This window comes from Martes martes (assembly GCF_963455335.1).
Source record: "Martes martes genome assembly, chromosome: 1".
In the NCBI taxonomy this organism is placed as follows: domain Eukaryota; kingdom Metazoa; phylum Chordata; class Mammalia; order Carnivora; family Mustelidae; genus Martes; species Martes martes.
The window spans coordinates 131,390,505-131,409,733 of NC_137888.1; the positions used below are offsets into that span (position 1 = coordinate 131,390,505).

The window sequence follows — 19,229 nt, forward strand, 5'->3', positions numbered from 1 at the left end:
TTTGCAAGTTTGCAGGTACACGTGTGCATTGAATGTGTTGCATACATGTTGTAAGTGTGTCAGGCGAGTTGTACGTGTGTGTACAAGTGTGTTGCGTGTGCTATGCTTGGGATGTAAAGAGCATGTGTGTGTTGTTTGCATGTGTGGTATGAGTCCGGGTACGGTTTGTGTCACGTGTGCAATGTTCACCGACGCATGTGTGTGGGAGCCTCTTCAGTGGGTGCCTCTTCAAGCCAGCGTAACCCACTGGTCTCAGTTTGGGACTTTCCAGACTGGGAAACCCCGCAGTCCAAGGAAAACCCCCTCCCCCAGCTTGCCTTGGTTCTCCCAGGCCCGCCATCAGCTCCGTGTGGAGGTGTGTGGCGCCCTCTGCTGGCTCAGCTCCCCCATGCAGCCTGTGCGGCCGGGGCTTTGGCCCCCAGCCTCTCTCTCCTCTCCCCTCTGCCTCTCAGGTGCTGCTGTCTCCCCCTCCTGCCCCTCTCAGGACCCACAAGGGATTCTCTGCAAAGTGAGGCAACCAGGGGGACGGGACCCTCCGCCTCTCCCCACTTCAAAACCAGGCCCAAATCCAGCTCATTAAAAAACCAGCCGTGTATGAAGGTCCTACCCCGTGTGGGTCCTGCCCTGCTTTCCACCAGGCCAAGGAGAACTCTGGAAATCCCGTGCCTCTACCTTCGGCTGTAGTGTACCGAGCACCACCCATCCCAGGGCTTCCTGCAAGCCTGTCCTGACCCAGACAAGTCCTGCTGGCCCTGATTCATGCACCAAAATCTCCAAACCAGTCCTGGCCTTTGCTCATTCCCCCCCAAAGCCACAGGCTTTATCTGAGGACCTCTAGGGTCACTGCTGAAGGTCACATTGAAAAGCAGCATGCAAGGAAGTCAATAATAACACAAGACCGAAACGGGGAGGGGGAAAATCAGTATAAAAGGTCAAAAGGCAGGCTCTGGAAAGAAAGGCCAAATTACAGTGAACATTTATCTGAGCACTTCCTGTGTGCTGGGGATGCTACTAAGTGGTTTTCATTCACTTAATCTTCATAACGAACCCAGAAGCTAGATACTTTGTCATTTCCATTTTACAGATATGAAAACTGAGGCACAGAAAGGTGAAGGGACGGAGGCCAGGTTGTCTGACCAGGTGTGTCTGGCACCAAAGCCATGTTCTTAACCACCACATCATACCCTCTGGGCAAGTCACTTGGGCTGGAAGCATTTCAAATTTCTCCACCTGTGAATGAGGGAGAACTCACACGGGTCCACAGGGCGACAGGGAGGAGGGTGTCTGTCACAGCGTCGGTGGCACTGAGGACTGGGAAGCCACCTGAGCACATGATCAGAGGGCACTGGGGGAGCTGGGTGCATCCCAGGGGCACTCTGCGGGAGACAGAAGGCACAGACTCGGTGCACAATACTGATGGGGGGAGCGCTTCAAGCACCACGAGGAACGAAGCAAATGAGATGCAGAAAAGAGGTCTGTAGCATGACATCACTGGGGGAATGTGAGCTCTGAGCACACTGACCAGTGCGTTCTTTATAAGAATGGATAAAGCTCCAGGGACTGGCCGTGCTCTGGGGAGGGCAGGGGCCTGGGGACGGCGGCGGGGGTGGGGGTGGGGGGTGGGGAGCGAGAAGTGAATGAACACATGGATGAAATGAAAAGCCCCAGACCGAAGACCAGGGCTGACTACTCCTGGTCCTTCAAAGCTGCTATCAAAGAAGGGGTCGGGGAGAAAGAGGCCTTGCCCATTCAGTCTGTGTGGCAGGACAGCTTTCAAGGCTTTGCCAGGCCCAGCTCTCCTTTGATCATCCTGGCATCCGGCGTAGGGCAACTGATGGCCAGGATCAAAGAGGCTCCCGACTGAGAAAGTGCTTTGGGATCTCCTGGTCCAGGCAGTGGCCCTCAGAGCTGAGTCACTTAGGATCACCTAGAGGTCTTGCTGAAATGCAGATTCCTGGCCCCCACTCCTGCAGCACCCTACTCAGTAGGTCAAGGGTGGGGCCCAAGCATTTGGTTTCTACAAGTTTCCTGGGTGATGCTCATGCTGCTGATCTGTGGACCCTCTATACCCAACAGGTTAGACAGAGCCGCGTTTCTCAAACTTTAAAGTGTATGTAACCTCGCCCCCCAGGCCTCTGGTTAAAACGCAGTCTAGTGTAGTAGACCAGGGGTTCGGCCCTAGATGGGACACTTCCATCAAGCTCCTAGCTGGGACTGGGGCTGCTGGTCCACAGACCACATTTTTGAGCAGCAAGGGGCTGTTGGGTCACCAAAGTATATACTTGTCAGATTCCCCATACAGCTTGTTAAAAATGTAGATTTTCAGACTCCTTTGCTGGAGACTCTCCACCGTTCTGAGCTGGAGTGCAGTGATCTGAATTTTTAAAAGCTGATGTTCATTCAGGGAACCGCTGATTTGGACAGTGAATGGAGAGGGAGTAGAGTTCTGGAAGCTTCCATGGAGGAGGTGGTACTGGGATTGGAAAATAGAAAGGAGAGGCAGAGAACATAGTCCCTTTCATGACCCAGAGTTCTGTACTTAAATATAAATGTCAGCTCAGTCCTACCTTGCTGTGAGCTAGGAACTTGCATCAATTTGGAACTTGCATTCCTATTTTGGCCCATGTCTCCCTGGTTTATATCCCCACAACTGTGACTAACACATACGCCCAAAGAATAGTGGACCTGGGGCTGAATTCCAGCACCAGCTCTTCCTGTGGGACCCGTGTGGTCACTCAACTTCTCCCTGCCACAGTTTCCTCTAAAATGTAGCTAAAATAACACCATCCTGTGGGCTGTGGGTTAAATGAGATAAAATGTGTGTTGATTCCCCACTCGGTATTCAAGTCCAAACAAAAGGTGTCCTTATCATATATTTTTTTAAAGATTTTATTTATTTATTTGACAGAGAGAGAGACAGCAAGAGAGGGAACACAAGCAGGGGAGTGGGAGAGGGAGAAGCAGGCTTCCCACTGAACAGGGAGGCTGATACAGGGCTCAATCCCAGCACCCTGAGATAACGACCTGAGGCAAAGGCAGATGCCCAATGACTGAGGCACCCAGGCTCCCTCCTTATCCTATTGTAGGGCCTGGGAATGAATTGAGAGGTGGAAAAGAGTAAGAGCAGGCAGCTATGGACAGCATGTCACTGTCCTATCTCTGATCAAAGAGTTATTTTCTACCCCATGGGCTACTAAGTCATCACCGACTTGGTGGCATAGTGGAATTACCTGGTAAGTGTTAAAAACTACTCATACTGGGTCCTGCTCTCAGGGATTCTGACTTAGTTGGTCTGGAGAGAGGCCTGGCCCTCCCCAGGTGACTCTGATGCACAATCAGGGCCGAGGACCAGGGCTGCAAGGCCCCAGGTCCACAGCCAGTAGGGAGACCCTGGCAGGGGTATCCTGTCCTTTCTTCCTTCCCTCCTGCCCAGAGGCCGCTTTGGCAGCAGCTTTGTTGTCAAGGAGAGGGTGGTGTTGCAGTCTACCTTCCTGTCAACCATTCCCAACAGGCAGGGAGAGTCACCCCAGGATGTTGGCTCTGACACCCGGATGGCCAAAGAGAGAGAAGACAGTTGGCAGGCATCAGTAAGTCTGAGTGAGTGGGGTGGGCACGACCCCAGGGTGGGGGCTGTGAGGCGAGAGCAGAAGGAGCAGGCTGGGGCAGTCACCTTGGGCTGGAGCTCAGCTTACCCGCCCTCCCAACCTGGAAGGGAGGGAAGACAACCCAGTGTGGACAGTTGGAGTGCTGGTTTTGGGCCCTGGCCCGTGGAGTCCAGAGGGCATACACATGTACCAAGCTTTCTGCCCTCAAGCCCAGGGCAGCCATGGTTGGAAGCAGTGCCTCCCGGCACTGCCCCTCAATTTCCACTCTGGATCTGTCACCCTTTAGTGGGCTTATGCTATAGATAGGCTGAAGATAACTTTCTGAGATCAAATGTGTTCACGGGAGTCCATGCAGCAAAGTCTGGCTTTGTGCTTCGGGTTAGGCTGGGGGATTAGATCAGAGGTGGTTAACTCCTCTCTTATCTTTTTTAATTCTTGGGAAAACTGCTATTTCTTATATGTTTATTAAAATAAAAAATTAAAAAAAAAAAAAAAACTGCTATTTCCCCTGCAAGTGTGGTCCTCAGGCCTGCAGCATTGAAAATGCAGAATTTCAGGCCCCACTCCTACCAGATGAAAATCTCTATTGTTAACAAGATCCCTAGCAGATTGATATTCCTGTCAGAGTTTCAGAAACTCTGATGAGGCCAGTGGTTCCCAGCCTTGCCTGCGCAGTAGAATCAACTAGAGAGTTTCACCGCTCATCGCGCCCAGGCCCCACCCCAGACCAGCCAGTGAAATACAGCTTGCTTGGACTCTCCTAACTGATGCTAGTGTGCAGCTGCCCTTTGGGGTGTGCGGGAGCAGAGACCCTGGTGTTGCTGCTGGTGGTGGGCTCACAGCTGTCTGCACAGGGCGTGAGGAGCTGGGACTGCCCAGGGAGGAGGGCCGGGTATGCAGGAGGAGGACAGGCAAGAGGCTCACAAGCCAGAGCCCCTCGGGGGCTGGGCCTTCCTGATGTCCTCCAGCAGCTGGTGTCCCCAGAGTGTGCTGGTTGTCTTCCTGGCTACTCGCCTTCTAATGTCTCACCACTAACAACCACTGTCCTATGCTCAGGCTCCGGTCCAGAGGCCAGCAGCAACAGAACCACCTGAAGGGCAGCCTCGGGGATCCAAATCTGTGTTTATGGATGGAGATGGGGACAGGGAAGGGGACGACAGGTGGACGTTGACATCTGAGAGGCCCTGAGCAACCTCTCGGCTTCTGCTCCCCGTCTTTGGCTTGCTGCCTGTTCTATGATCTGCTACCAACTGCTGACCCTCTTTGTATGTCCGAATATCAAACTCCTTGAGATAGAGGGGCTGGAAAGTCACTCGGCCATGACTTGGGGAAGGCTATGCCTATTGGGGGGACAATTGCCCCAGGATGCCTTATGGGCCCTGGTCAGTGTCAGAGCCCATCTTTAGTCCAGGTCCGGGGAGCAGAATCAGAGTAGAGTCAAGGATGTCTGGAGCTCCTCAGGAGGAGGCGGTGAGGCTTCTGAGGGCCGCATGAAGAGAAGGGGACTATGTGCTTCTTGTGTGACTTCTCTCCAACTCTGGGGAATGATGGGTGGGCAGCTTCAGGCTCAGCTCTAGGCTCCAGCTTGTCCCATCCACCTCTCTCATGATCAAAGGATCACTCCCAGGCTGTGTCCCAGCCCTTCTATCTCCAAGGCCTGGCCTGGAAATTGGTATTCCCAAGATAAACCCCACCCATTACAGACAAAACGGACTGAGCACTGGGATTTTCGCAGAACGTGGGGCACTGACTCAGTGGCCTTACCCGCCTGTTTCTATAGATCACCAGTCTATATACTCCTTGAAAGCAAGAGCAGTGCCCACACCTTCATTCGCTGAACAAATATTTATTCAGCGACTATGAAAGGTGAGAAGGTGAGCAAGAGCCTGCCCTAAACCCAAAGGGCTTGGGGAGCCCTGAGGGATGCAGATAAGGACCCAGATTGTTGCATTGGTGGGCTCCAGGCAGCGATACGGAAACTCATCTGAGTGGGGGACCTCCGCCGATTTGGTGGAAGCTGGAGGTCAGTAACCCCCAAACAGAAAACCCAGCAGAATCCTTTCTACGTTGGCCAGGCACTGAAAGGGTGGGGGTGGTGTTGGTGGCCTAGCCAGGCCATCTGGCGCAAAGCTGTGACTCATCCTTCTCAGAATCATCATCCAAATGCATTTTCTGAGTTCACAGGGGATCCTGGAGCTGCACGCGGCAAGGGCGTGCATCTGTGTGTAAACACAGACCTTGGGCTCCTCTGATCTCGGAGCGTGAAGATATGAAGCTAACATTTATTTAGCAACCCGCTTGGGTCTGGAGGAGTCCTCTAATCCCGGCCGCACCCTCGGGCTATAGGAACGCTTCAGCCTCCCTGTGTTGGCTAATTAGGGGATGTAAATGGAGCCAGGAGTCAAAGCCAAGTTGGTTTGATTCCGAAGCCCTTGGTCTTTCCTTCCCCGCTGCTGCCGCTCGGAAAGATGGACAAACGAGGGCAGGGTGAGCTTGTGGAAGTGTACTCACTGAGAGAGCGGGGTATCCACCAGCTCCGTGGTCGAAGGACGAGGAAGGTAACTGCATTGGGAAAGGAGGAGAACAAGCATTTCTTCAGGGATCACTTCACAGCCACTTGTCCCATTTGGGGACCACTTTGCAAGGCTCAAAACCAGTTTCCAGGCACCACCTCACCGACCCCCCCCACCCCGCGAAGCCATGGCAGGGGTAGAGCAGGAGGAACGTGCACCCACATTTGACAGAAAGAATCAGAAACATGCAGAGGGGGAGTGACTTGCCTGGGGCCCTTTTGCTTACTTGTTTGCTTACCTACCTACTTTATTCCCTCGGACAATTTAAAAATACATCATAAAATAGAAAATTGCTATTAATATAATGTTAATCAAGATAAGGGGAAATCAATTTGGAATACCTCCCCTTCAGCTCTTGGTATGCCCAAGCTCCTTTTCACCCGCAGGCCTTAGCAGAGGCTGTGACATCTGCCAGGAACCCTGTTCCCTACCTAAACCCCTTTCTTCAATGGTAACCTGGCCACCCTTCTGGTCCTGGCTTCCATATCACTGCCCAGCTTGCTGGCTCCCTGAGGGTCTCCTTGGAGCACTTGGTGCAGCTGTTAAGTAATTATTTCATTATCAGCTTCACAGGATATAAACTCCATGACCTCAGAGACTGTCTTAGTTTGGGTTCCTCCAAAGCAGAGCCTGAGACAAGGATTCATTTTGCGCTCGATGCCAGGGAGCCCTGGTAAGGGACTGGGAATGTGGAGCAGAAAATAGACCAATGAAAGGTGTGTTCTCAAGGCAGTTACCTCAGTGGGCAACTAGGGCTCAGCCTGCTGGGGAATTTGGGAGGGGCTGTGGAACAGCCTATCCATATTTGACCTCCTTAGGGTCAGGGTACTAATACATCAGCTCCTTTTAGTCACAGTCTGAGGGCAGCTCCCAGGGGAGGTCAGCTCTTCAGATCAGCATGGGGAGAGCATCTCTAGCAGGCAGAGAAAGCCCTCAGGCAGTTGGAAAGCACGGAGTGGTGTACTTTAAGGATGCAGCTGAAGGGGCTGTGGGCAGGGCACCACAGATTCTGCTTTAAGGATCTTATCTGTTTAATTCATCTTTCAGTCCTCACAGACTTCAGGTTGTCAGGAAATACCTGTTAAATGACTGGATGGAAAGAGTTGGAATGTCAGGATCAAAGAGAAAATTAGGACGAAGGTAGGCAATCCATAGAAACTTCTCAATGACTAAATATCCTGGTTCCTTACTCTGAGCTTCCTGGCGGCCAGACTGAAAAAGGAAACACCATAGATATCATGATCCTTATTGCTCATGAGGAGACAACTTCTGAAGGGAGTTCAGGCAGCCCTTCACACTATCCTGTAGAGTGGTTGTTTAGAGATCATTATATTTTACAAAGATAAGCATAAATACAATACACACGTAAAGTACATTTTTTCAAAGATAGCTATAAAAGGGTCGCTGTCTGTGTAATGCCTATAATTACTCTTCCATTCTCACAACAGGCCCAGGGGTAAATATTATTCAGTCTTCAGATGAGGAAACTAAGGCTTGTAAATATTGAGTATACTACCCAAAGGGTTAGGAAACAAGGTGAAGATTGAAATCTAAATTTGATTCTGAAGTCTAAGCTCTTTAACCTTTTCTTAAGGACACACATGCATGAATGCAAGCACATACAAGTGCATGTGCGCGCGTGCGCGCGCACACACACACACACACACACACACACTTGTGCTTTTTCCAGTGCTCGAATTCTATGGGCTCGGGGTGAGAAAAGACCTGTCCTTTTGGAAGGCATGGCTGTGTTCTGCCCTCAGGTGACAGACTTCAGTCCTTATAAAACTGCAGCCACGAGAATGCCATATGCAGGCGTCCCTGTCCCCATGCATCTCTCCTGAGTTGGAAAAGAGCCAGCCCCTGAGCCACTGCCCTAGTAATGTTTTTGGTTTCATTTGTACCCTTTGAACTTACTGAGGCATGATTTCTTCTCACAGCCACTGGAGGCCCCAATCCTAGACACTTGGATTTTCCTACTCTCCCAACCTCAAAGAAATTAGGACATGAAGGAAATTTTGAACCTGTTTGTAAGCAGGTCTAGAGCAATCCTGAGTGCAGAGTGGAAATTCTCGAAGTCAGGTGAGGTGGGGGAGCAAAGCGCCACCAGGGCTTGAGAGAGGAGGGTGAGAGCAAAGAGGGGCCCCAGGGGTAGAATCCCTCCACAGAGCCTCAGAGCCCTGGGGCCTCTGTTATCCCCCCCAAACCTTACAGGGCGGGTTGGGGTTCCACTTTGGACATGTTATGTGAGCAGCCCTGAAAGCAGCCTGGAAAAGTGCACATAAAATTCATGATTTCATTCGTCTTAGGGATTCTTCTAAGGACAGTCACCCATTTAGGGACTTCTTCTAAAGTCTGCAGGAATTTCTTCTTAAAAACTAGTGTGAGATGTGAAAACTGGCAAAGTTCGAATAAAGCCTGTACTTGAGCTGATAGTACTTGAACTGTGTTAGAGTCCCGATTCTGCTCGTGGGGGATGGTTATGCAATCTATCGTCCCTGGGCAAAACTGCCTGAAGATAACACAGGAACTCTCTGGACTATTTTTGCAACTTCTTGCAAGTCTTAAACTATTTCAAAATAAAAGTTCTAAATTGTTAAAAAAAAAAAAAAAGTACTAGAAAGAGCATCACTTTCCCTAAAGATTCTAGGATATAGTTTTTCTGATGGTGACAATTCTCATGCAGAACAAACCTCCCATTTTCCTTTGGCTACTGGGAGGCTCAAACTTTAAATTCATTCTGGAAACTCCAAGGCCCTTATGGCCTATATGTTTATGTTCTTTCTCTAGATGTTGAATTTCTGTTCTTTCTTTTTCAAGATTTATTTATTCATTTGAGAGAGAGAGAGGGCACTGGCATGGGGAGGGGCAGCGGGAGAGGGAGAGAATCTCAAGCAGACTCCTCATTGAGCTCAGAGCTCAACTCACCATCCTGAGATCACAACCTGAGCCAAAATCAAGTGTCGGCTGCTCAATTCACTGAGCCACCCAGGTACCTCTTGACTTCTATTCTTACTTATATTCTCATGTCCTGAATTTTCATCCTTACTTTTTTTTTTTAAGATTTTATTTATTTGACACAGACAGAGAGATAGAGAGAGAGTACAAGCAGGGGAAATGGTAGGCAGGCAGGCAGAAGGAGAGGAAGGCTCCCCACTGAGCAAGGAGCCCCATGTGGGGCTCGATCCCAGACCTTGGGATCATGACCTGAGCCAAAGGCAGGGGCTTAACTAACTGAGCCACTCGGGTGCCCCCATCCTTACTTTTATATTACCGTTATTTTATCATGCATAGTCCTTGGGAATGACTTCAAATCCTTTATGAAAAGAAATAGCACATTATAGTACATTAATATATTAACTGATAAAATAATTGACAGCTGATTTGTGAGATGTTCATATGTTTTGTTTTGTTTTTTGTTTTTTTAAATCTAGTATTTCTGTTTTACTGTTACCTTAAAGCACTTACCTTGTATTACCCCTCCACCCCGATGTAGGATTTTTACCTGGAGTCACACAGGTGTCCTGCACACTGAGAGGCTCAGCCTTGGTTAGGATTATACCGGACAGTGCCTTTCCCTCCGGCTGGGCCAGCCTTAGTCCGGCGGTCTGTCAGGCAGACAGTTCTACCGTCATAATTGCCTTTAGGTATTGGAGTTTGAGGTCCTTGAGCCAACCCCTGCTCAAATGCAAATCGGGAGGGACATTCAGAAGCTATCTAGAAAAAAAAAAGTACCTTTTGTGAACAATTGTGAGCCACACACTGCTCCCAGCATCCAGTTGTTATTATAAGTCCTTCCACTGTGGTCTCACTCAGAACTCTCCCCAGATGCAATGCAAAAACAGAGTTTCTTACTCATCTGCAAAGGAAAGAGGGAACAGGGCAGGCTCCTCTCAAAGGTGGTACCTCCCACTCCTACCTCTCCAGTCACAAACCCCCAGAGGGGAAACGGCCCAGGAGCTCAAAGCTCTGCTACTTACCAGTACTGGGAGTTTTGATAAGTCTTGACCACTTTCTGAGCTTCAGTTTCCTTATCCACAAAATGGGGGTAAGAGCCCAAACCAAAGACTTATTTCAGTGTGAACAAGCAGTAATATGTGTAGAGGACCTAGCACAGTATCTGGCATATCGTTGGCACTCACAAATGTTCCCTCCTTCCCTTCTTCAAGAACACTAATAATGCTTAACATTTATGATGTGCCAGGTGCTGTGCTAGTTGATATAGATACAAAAATAAAGAAAACTGTGTTTCTGCCCTTAAACGAAGGACAAGGCGTGCTCACAGGACACTCACTATGTACCTCATCCTCTTTAGGCTCTATGAGGTTGGTGATGTCATATATTCCCATTTTATAGGTTAGAACAGTCGTTTGCAGGGAAGAGTGCCAGTACCTCTCAACTGCTATGAGAGAGGCGTGGATTAAACATTGCTCCTGGGATGTGAGGATTGGGAGACAGCAGACAGCATTACTGTGAGGACGTGCTGGGTTCTCTTTCCATGGAAATTTCAAGCAAATCCAGAGAGCTACTGAGTTTGGGGGCTGGGGAGCTATCTGATTAAGGGAGCCCCAGCCAGGGCCCAGGGAGTGTGTTGGAGGAGGTCCAGTGCTCCTTTCGGTCTTCTCTTCCCATGGCTTCCTGCTCCTCTTCCCTGCAGGTGTCTGCAGCAGCACCACGGAGACAGCCTGCCCACTGCCAGCGTCATCCTCTGTTTCCACGACGAGGCCTGGTCCACCCTCCTGAGGACCGTGCAGAGCATCCTTGACACGGTGCCCAGGGCCTTTCTGAAGGAGATCATCTTGGTGGACGACCTCAGTCAGCAAGGTGGCTATGGGCTCCTCCTGGCTCCTCGGGTGGGCTGAGACCTAGGGAGGGGTGGGAGGGAGTTCCACGCAAAGATTAGGGTTTAGAGCCTGTAGAGTCAATGTTCCCAGAGGCATATCTCCAGGTGATGATCAGGTGCAGGTAACTCATTAGTGAAAAGCCCCAGGGGCACCCAGTAAGGCAGTTGCAGGGAGAAGACAGAGAAGACAAAGCAGCCAAGCAAGACAAGGAGGTTCCGGCGAGGATCTCAGGAGGGGCGCTGCAGCCTGATTCCAGCGGGATCTCTCCCAGTCCCAGCCTCCACACAGTCCAATATGCTTCTTCCCCAGACACTCAGGAATCACAGCCGGGTGGCCATTCCTAAGGTCTCACTGCCTCCTAGATGCTGGGTGAAGCACTTGACAGGTATGAGTCCCCAAATCATTCTCGTTTAGCCCGATCCATTCATTTTCCAGCGGAGGAAACTGAGGCCTAGAGAAGAGAATTGACCAGGACTGAGTCATGCCAAGGGCAGCAGAGTCAGGCCCAGAGCCCAGACTTACAGAATCTGCTCCAATGTTTCCACTGACGGGAAACTCACTTCTAGGGCCCAGTCCATTGAATGGCTGAATCACTCAGAGAAGATGGAGCCAGAAGAAGGTTCTCGGTCAGTGGTTCTCAACCTTGAATGTGCATCAGAATCGCCTGACAGGCTTGTTAAAACACTGATTGCTAGGATCTCCCCAGAGTTTCTGGATCTGGTACTGGACGCACGAATTTACATTTCTTTTACTTTTTCTTTTTTAAGATTTTATTTATTTATTTGATAGAGAGGGAGAGATCATAAGTAGGCAGAGAGGCAGGCAGAGAAAGAGAGAGGAGGAATCAGACTCCCTGCTGAGCAGAGAGCCCAATGTGGGGCTCGATCCCAAGACACTGAGATCATGACCCGAGCCAAAGGCAGAGGTTTAACCCACTGAGCCACCCAGGTGTCCCCGAATTTGCATTTCTAACAAGGTCTCAGGTGACATGCATGATGCTGGTCCGTGGATGACACTTTGAGAACCACTGCTCTTCTTCGGCTGGAGCCTCGGGCTTTATTTCTGGCTCAACCAAATGGCCTGTGGAGGTCCCCCCTGGCTCTGTGGGGAGAACAGACTGCTCCCAGGGAAAATGAACGCTTGCTGAGGTCCCAAAAACACCTTTCTGAAGGGAATGACAGAAGACAAGCTTGAGTAGCCACAGGCCTCTGTTAGGTCTTCTGTAGGTCCTCATGTGGGGAGTTTGCCTAGCTCGGGCATGGCAGTGAATTGGATTAGCCAGAGGCTCTGGAAGTGCCTGAGGTTACTGGGGTACATTCGGCTGCATATTAGGCAGGACCACTGAGCAGTTCCTGGGCTGGGCTTGGCTGCTGGTGGAAGTACCCACAGTCTCTGAACTTTCGACTGTGCCAGAGTCCACCCAAGAGCACATCTGTGCTTCCTCCCCTATCAGTTGATGAACTGTGTTATGTCAGTGTCCTTTGGTAGCTTTCCCTTCTCCTTGTGTGTGCAGAAGCAGAGGAGCTGGGCTCCAGGGCAGTCAGGTCCTCCAATGTCCTTGGCATCTTCTTCTTATTTTATTTTATTTTTTATTTTTATTATTTTATTTTATTTTAATTATTTTAAATCATTTCACCTTTTTTTTTTAAAAGATTTTATTTATTTATTTGAGTGAGAGAGACAATGAAAATAGAGCAGGGAGGAGGGGTAGAGGGAGAGGAAGAAGCAGACTCCTTACTGAACAGGGATCCTGAAATGGGGCTCAACCCCAGGACCCTGAGATCATGACCTGAGCAGAGGCTTAACTGACTGAGCCACCCAGGCACCCCGCCCTCTGCATCTTCTTCTTTCCAGTTAGCCCTACTTGGGAGTGTGGCTTTTGGTCTCATAATCCAATGAGGTTGCTCTACCTCTGGATATCACATCACATTCCAAGTAAGAAAGGGAGAAATGCAGATAGACAGCGGTCAGCCAAGTTTGTCCTTTAGAAAAAAATCAGTAAAACAATAGTTTTTCCAGAATCTTCTCACCTAGTGTATTTCCACCAGAGTTAGATTAAAAGGCTATTAGCAACAGCAAGAGAGTCTTGGTAGGTTAGTGCTTTTAGCTGCTCTGAACAAAATCAAGTTTCTGCTAGTACGGTAGAAGGGGAGAATGAATGTTGGACAAGACAACTAGCAGTTCTCAGTACAGTGGGGTCACCGAGGGGCTGGCTATCATACATTCAAGTTCAGAAATTTTAATAGCTTTGCTAACAGAGCTCCTTCTCTAGGGAATGGACTTGGGACTAACAAGCTTACCAGAAAAATAATTATAAAGTAATAAATTGGCATAATATTTTGCCACCAAGAAATCCAACAGCCATCGACTGGGAAACCTTATGGCCACTGCTCAGGACAGTTTCCTTTATAGAAAAGTCTCCCTGAGGAGCTGCATGCTACTCAGAAGACAACTCTCCAGGGAATCTGGTGGGGTCTTCAGGTAAGGCTGCCTGAGCTTTCCCCAGCCCCCTGGAGACGCAGCTACCAAAGTAGCAAGTCTATGTGCATTCCCATCAAGACTGCCTCTGGGCTGGAGAACCAGGGAAACTCTTGCCCTTTGGCACAGTTCTGTTCAACACACATATACTGAATGCTTACCATGGGCCAGCCCTGTGCTAGGGATCAGAGCCCTGGAAATGCAGAAGGTATAATCCTTGCCCTTGAGATCTTAGTTCAGTGGACTAAGGGCACCCCATTTCCAAGACTTCATGAAGGACACTACTTCTCCATGAATGCGTTATTTCTACTGCCTCCACTGGCTTGCTCATCTTGATGTATGCATGTATGTGGGTGCACACACACAGCTTTTCTTATCTTAAACACAAAACCTAATAAGCTTCTCTCTTCCTTTATCTCCTCTAGAATCATGGTTCCTAAGAGAACATCAGACTGTTGGTCTTGATTTCTCATGTCCCACTTTCTCTTCAACCCACTGCATTGTCCATCCACCCCTACCACTACAATGAAGCCACTTTGGCCAGCACCCCTGATGATCTACTGGTGGCCATATTTAATGGACCTCTGTCTTTGACCTCTTTGACCACTGTCTTAGGTCAGATTTCTTAAAAGTGGAGCCTGAGATGGGACTTATGGGCTTGTGAATTTTAGGGGATGTACTCTCAGGGGAAGCCTGTAGGAGGGTAGGGGAAGCAGGAGATGCAGAGGAAGGAGCTGAGCCAAGATGAGGTTTCAGATGAAGTCCAGCCATAGCCTGATCCCATGGAGAGCTCTGCAGTGCCAACTGCATCTCAGAGTCTGTCTTGCCTCGAGGCAAGGAAGTGGGCTTTGGTTGCCCTGCGCTGGTAGGTCATTGACCCTTGGCACCTGGGGCCAGGGGCGGCATTCTGCAGGACTCACTGGCACTCACTGGAGAGGCAGTTTGATACCCAAAGGCGTGTCTCCAGAGAAGGGTGCAGACTAGTTAGCAGCAGACCTACAGTTGCTGACTACGTGCAAACCAAACCAAACCTAAAAAGGGACCCCAGGCCATCTGAGTCAGGCACCAACAGTATCTGCGTAACTTCCCTATTGCATTTAGAGAAGGTTAGCCATTTCTCCCCTCTCCTGGTTTTATGACACCATCTCTCCTGGCTTTTACTGGAGAGAGTACTGATCCACCACAAACTAACGAAGCAACTTATATCTCAGCAACGACCACAGTGTCATGTATCTGACTCTTGGGACCCTGGTGCTCACCACGGCTCCCAAGGGAGAGACTGGCTGACAATGATTTTAGACACAAGTCATCATGATCTCATTGGCTGCAGCATCTGTGACCCCGCTGACCACAACTCTGTTGATTCCAGGACAACTCAAGTCTTCTCTCAGCGAGTATGTGGCCAGGCTGGAGGGGGTGAAGCTGCTCAGAAGCAACAGGAGGCTGGGGGCCATCGGGGCCCGGAGGCTGGGGGCCACCAGGGCCACCGGGGATGTGCTGGTCTTCATGGATTCCCACTGTGAGTGCCACCCGGGCTGGCTGGAGCCCCTTCTCAGCAGAATAGCTGGTGACAGGTAACTTCGCCCCCGGGTTCTGGGGGGCGGAGGTGGGGCTGGGAGAAAGAGTCTACAGTCTCCGCCACTCACAGAACATCTAGTCACCGTTGAACAAGTCCCCAAGGCTCCCCCATGCCAGAGCAACATGTTTCTTTGTCTTTTTCAGATGTTTGAGTTCGATCCTTTTCCGAAAGCATAGGAGGTACATTGGAAGGGAAGTTAGAGGTCCTCCAGCCCATCTGTCTTGTTTTCTAAAGACCAAAACAGGGGCCTGGAGAAACAGCTTCTCTTAAGTGGCAAACACTCCTGGATAGGGTAACGTCTTACCATGGTGATCACTCCCTTCATTGAAAAGTCAGAAATTTTAATCAGGATTATCAGATAAACTGGGAAAAATCTTCCTATTTTGCTCATAGGTACTTACCCCTAAACAGAACATGTTAGACTCTGTGATTGCTAAACTTCCATCAAGAACCAGCATTGGTTTTCGGGATGAGGGGTCTCCAAGGTTCTAACTGAGTCCTCAGGAATGTGAAGTCAGAGAGAATTGCATTACACACACCTTAGCCCCACATTTAAAAATTTTTCTTTGACCATTTCTCTGTTCTTCCCCCATCATGCTGTCATTCACTCCCCACTTCCCTGTTCTCCTCATACAGTTCCTAAATATGCTCTGTCAACCATTTTCCTCAATCTGAATATCTCAGTAAGGAAAGCAAAACCTGGTGGCAAGCCCACCTTGGGCCCCCCACCCAGGCATACTCCTGGGGGTTTGTGGAGGCCTATCACACAGTAGGAGCTCAACAAACGATTGTTTCTGATGATGGCCAGCCAGATAGGGCTGATGCCAGAACCAAGCTTTATGACTTCTATTCTTGCACTCCTCCCCATGGTGAAGGTTCACCCTCTCCTTTGAAGTTGGGGTTGACAACATCTGAGAAAAGACCTCTCTGGATGAGGAGGTAGAGGAATTAGCATATTCCCCTCGATGAGGGAGGTTTCAAGCAATATGATGTCAATTGCTAATAGTCCAACAATTCCTTTTTAATAAAGAACAATCAGAGTTTAAGGATTAGTTTTGCCCAGTACTGTGATACAGATTATCACCCACTCCTGTCTATTATCGCAGAAGAAAAGGAGACGTGTATAAATCCAGCACCAGGACGAGGACAAGCAAACACACAAACCTGACAAATGCTGCCATCTTGGATTCTGCCCTCAAAATGACAATGACCGTGTATCATTGCCATGGGAACTAAAGTTGGTCCAGCCTATTCCCCATCTAATTCTCATCCCCGTGTCACTGAAAGATGGCTTTCAGAGGGACCTGTAAGGTCATCTAGACCTATCTCACGATTTCACTGCTGAAAAGAACTGAGTTCCAGGGAGGGCAAAGGACACCCCTCAGGGTCACACAGTCACTCAACAGCTAGGCTGTTGTCTATGCTTCTTTTATGCAGACATTTAGGAATCCAAGACTTAATTTATAGCCTTATGTATGTATAACCCAAATAGACCTTTTTCATACAATTCTTTACTGACCCCCCATGAGATGCCTGAGGCAGGTACTTCTGTTTCTGTTTCACAGAGAGGGATAGTGAGATTTCACGGGGTGACGTGATCTACGAGGGCACGTGGAGACTTTGCCACTGAGTCAGGTGTTCTAACTCTGAGTCTATTGCTCTTTTTGTTGTCTGAGTTATTTTAAGAATTGGAGAAGTTGATCAGGGAGTGACATTTACTCATTCCCTCCCTCCACCCTCGTTGTGAGACATGTGTTAAAACATTGATTAGAACGAGCCCCTCACGTCTGCTTCTCACATTGGTGCCATTTTCACAGATCTGGAGATTTCTCACTCTAGGCTGAGAGAGGAAGACTTGGCAATCCCTCAGTGTCCTCAGCTATAAATAAAATGGGGCTCCCTGAGAAACCTTCCACAGTTAAGAGGTGGGTCCATGAAATTTTCATTTCCTGGGCTCTTTCCTTCCCCTCTTTATCCAACTTCTCCCCTCCCCCTCTTCTTCCCTCTTATTCTCCTTCCCTCTCCCCCTGCCTCTCCGCCCCCCAACACGCATGCACACACACATGGCCTCTGGTCTTAGACCCCATTTTGGCTTGGCTTCCTTTTCATGTCCCTTCTCTTCTATAGTTTAACCATCTTTTTGTCATCCCACACCTCTTTCACAACTTCCTGTGTACCCTGTTTTCTTTGGGACCTAGTGTTCGGCTTGCAGGCCTTCGTAGGTAAGGGTCTGAAAGAAAAGCTAGCTCTCATGGGTTCTCATCTCTTTCTACACCCAGTGAAGCTCTGAAATCCATGGCCTGGGAGAGTGGCCCTTTCAAGGTCTTCTTTGCTCCTACAGCAGTTTTGCTCAAGTGTTTCCTCTGCCCTCCCACAGTAGCTCACCTCATGGGGAGCTAAGTTGTAGAAGCCATTGGGCACACTTCTAATAGCTGCTGCCCTTGAAGAGAGGAAAGGGGCCCCAACTGCCTCTGAGGCTCGTGGCAAGAAACATTCTGTCCCCAGGTGAGGACCCATTGTGCAGAAGGCAAGAAATGGTCTTTAAGACCTTTCATTTAAAAGGTAAAGTGGGGTGATGAGTAACAGTGTAATAAGCCATAAATCAGCTATTTCAAAGAGTCATAACTTCCTCAGCATCCTGACCAGAGGGTTCAAGTCCTGGTTCCTAGCTCTGGTTCCCTACCCCTGCCCACAGAACAAGTCTATAGAGAGCCATATGGCAACTTTGTGTGAACTGGTAAGAGGATTCCCTTCCTCATTACCCTTTACTCTCATTTCTCAGAACATGTGTCATAATACATTCATTTTTTTAGAACAAGTTACTTAAATGATAACTACCAGAAATTTTAGAATTAAGTATGCAAATTACAGTGTCTATGATATTTGAAGCATTCTCTAAGTTTGGGCAGTGCACAACCCACATAACTGTACATAGCAGCAGACAGAGTTGTTCAAAGAGCATTTTTTAGAGTAGTGTTAGAGGTGCTGATTGGTAGTTGGTTTCCAGGTAAAGTAACAAAGATGAAGATCAGGGGTAGCTGTTATTCCAGCTGCCAGCTGTCAACTGCCTTCTGCTAACTGTCAGCTCTAATAGCCAAGCCATGAAGTGAGAGTCATGGTGCTAGAAAAATGAAGGTTTCCATTGGGAAAGGGGCAGTCCTTTCTGAAGTGCTGAAAGATAACAGCCCCTGAGGGAAGATACCGGCTCCACAGGCTGTCCAAGCTGTTTTCCCCTTGAATTTGATCTGGTCCTGTATCTTCGAGACATCTAGTTCATGAAGTCACATAGTGTTCAGCTAAGGCTGAGGTTGCTCAATGGGGAGGAGCAAGGTAGGACAGGGAACAGACCACCTCCAATCACCCTGCCGTACAAGGGGTTAAGTGATGGAAAGCAGTCTGAGGAATTCCATGTGAATGTGTGTGTGTGTGTGTGTGTGTGGTGAGGAGCAACAGGGGGACCAAGCTACCTCCAGCCTATAAAGGGAGCAGCCTTCTTTTGGTCTCTTGCCCCAGGGAAACTCTCCAGCCCTCATCCTACCGCACACCCTTCGACATGACAGAGTCCTGAAACGGCTGACTCTTGAGTCTTGGGGGCACGCTTGAGAAGCAAGAGCTCTGGGATTAGGGAATTCAGAGACTTTTACATCTCGATATAAGATACTTTCTGCAGGGGCCCTGGGTGGCTCAGTGGGTTAAGCTTCTGCCTTCGGCTCAGGTCATGATCTCAGGGTCCTGGGATCGAGCCCCACATCAGGCTCTCTGCTCAGCAGGGAACCTGTTTCCCCTCTCTCTCTCTGCTTGCCTCTCTGCCTACTTGTGATCTCTGTCAAATAAATAAAATCTTTAAAAAAAAAAAAAAAAGAAAGATACTTTCCGCAACACCAAGAATTTGAGTGAACTTCCAAAACGACTTTAGATATCACAGACCCGGAAGAACAGGGAGCTGCAGGAGTAACAAAGAGGGATGAGGTAAGCTAGGGCTGATGAGTAGCCTAGGTCCGGTTGGTAAGGTTGAAGCCACAGTTACCTTTGAACACTTGGCCAGTGGTTTATTAGCTGAGCTCCCGTTCTGCAGTCAGCCAGTCTTTGCAGACAGCTCTACGACCCCTGTTTGTCTTTGGAAACCCAGCTGCGTGACTCCCTGGAGCTT

The 19,229-nt window shown here is 49.2% G+C and overlaps 1 protein-coding gene across 1 annotated transcript in view; it reads left to right on the forward strand.

Moving 5' to 3' along the window:
• The window catches only part of GALNT15 (polypeptide N-acetylgalactosaminyltransferase 15), a 42,580-nt gene that overhangs the window by 3,249 nt on the left and 20,102 nt on the right, over positions 1-19,229 (forward strand). The window contains exons 2-3 of the mRNA XM_080803377.1: positions 10,836-11,002; positions 14,870-15,074. Coding sequence (XP_080659503.1) covers positions 10,836-11,002; positions 14,870-15,074 — 372 coding nt within the window. The remainder of the gene's footprint in view (positions 1-10,835; positions 11,003-14,869; positions 15,075-19,229) is intronic.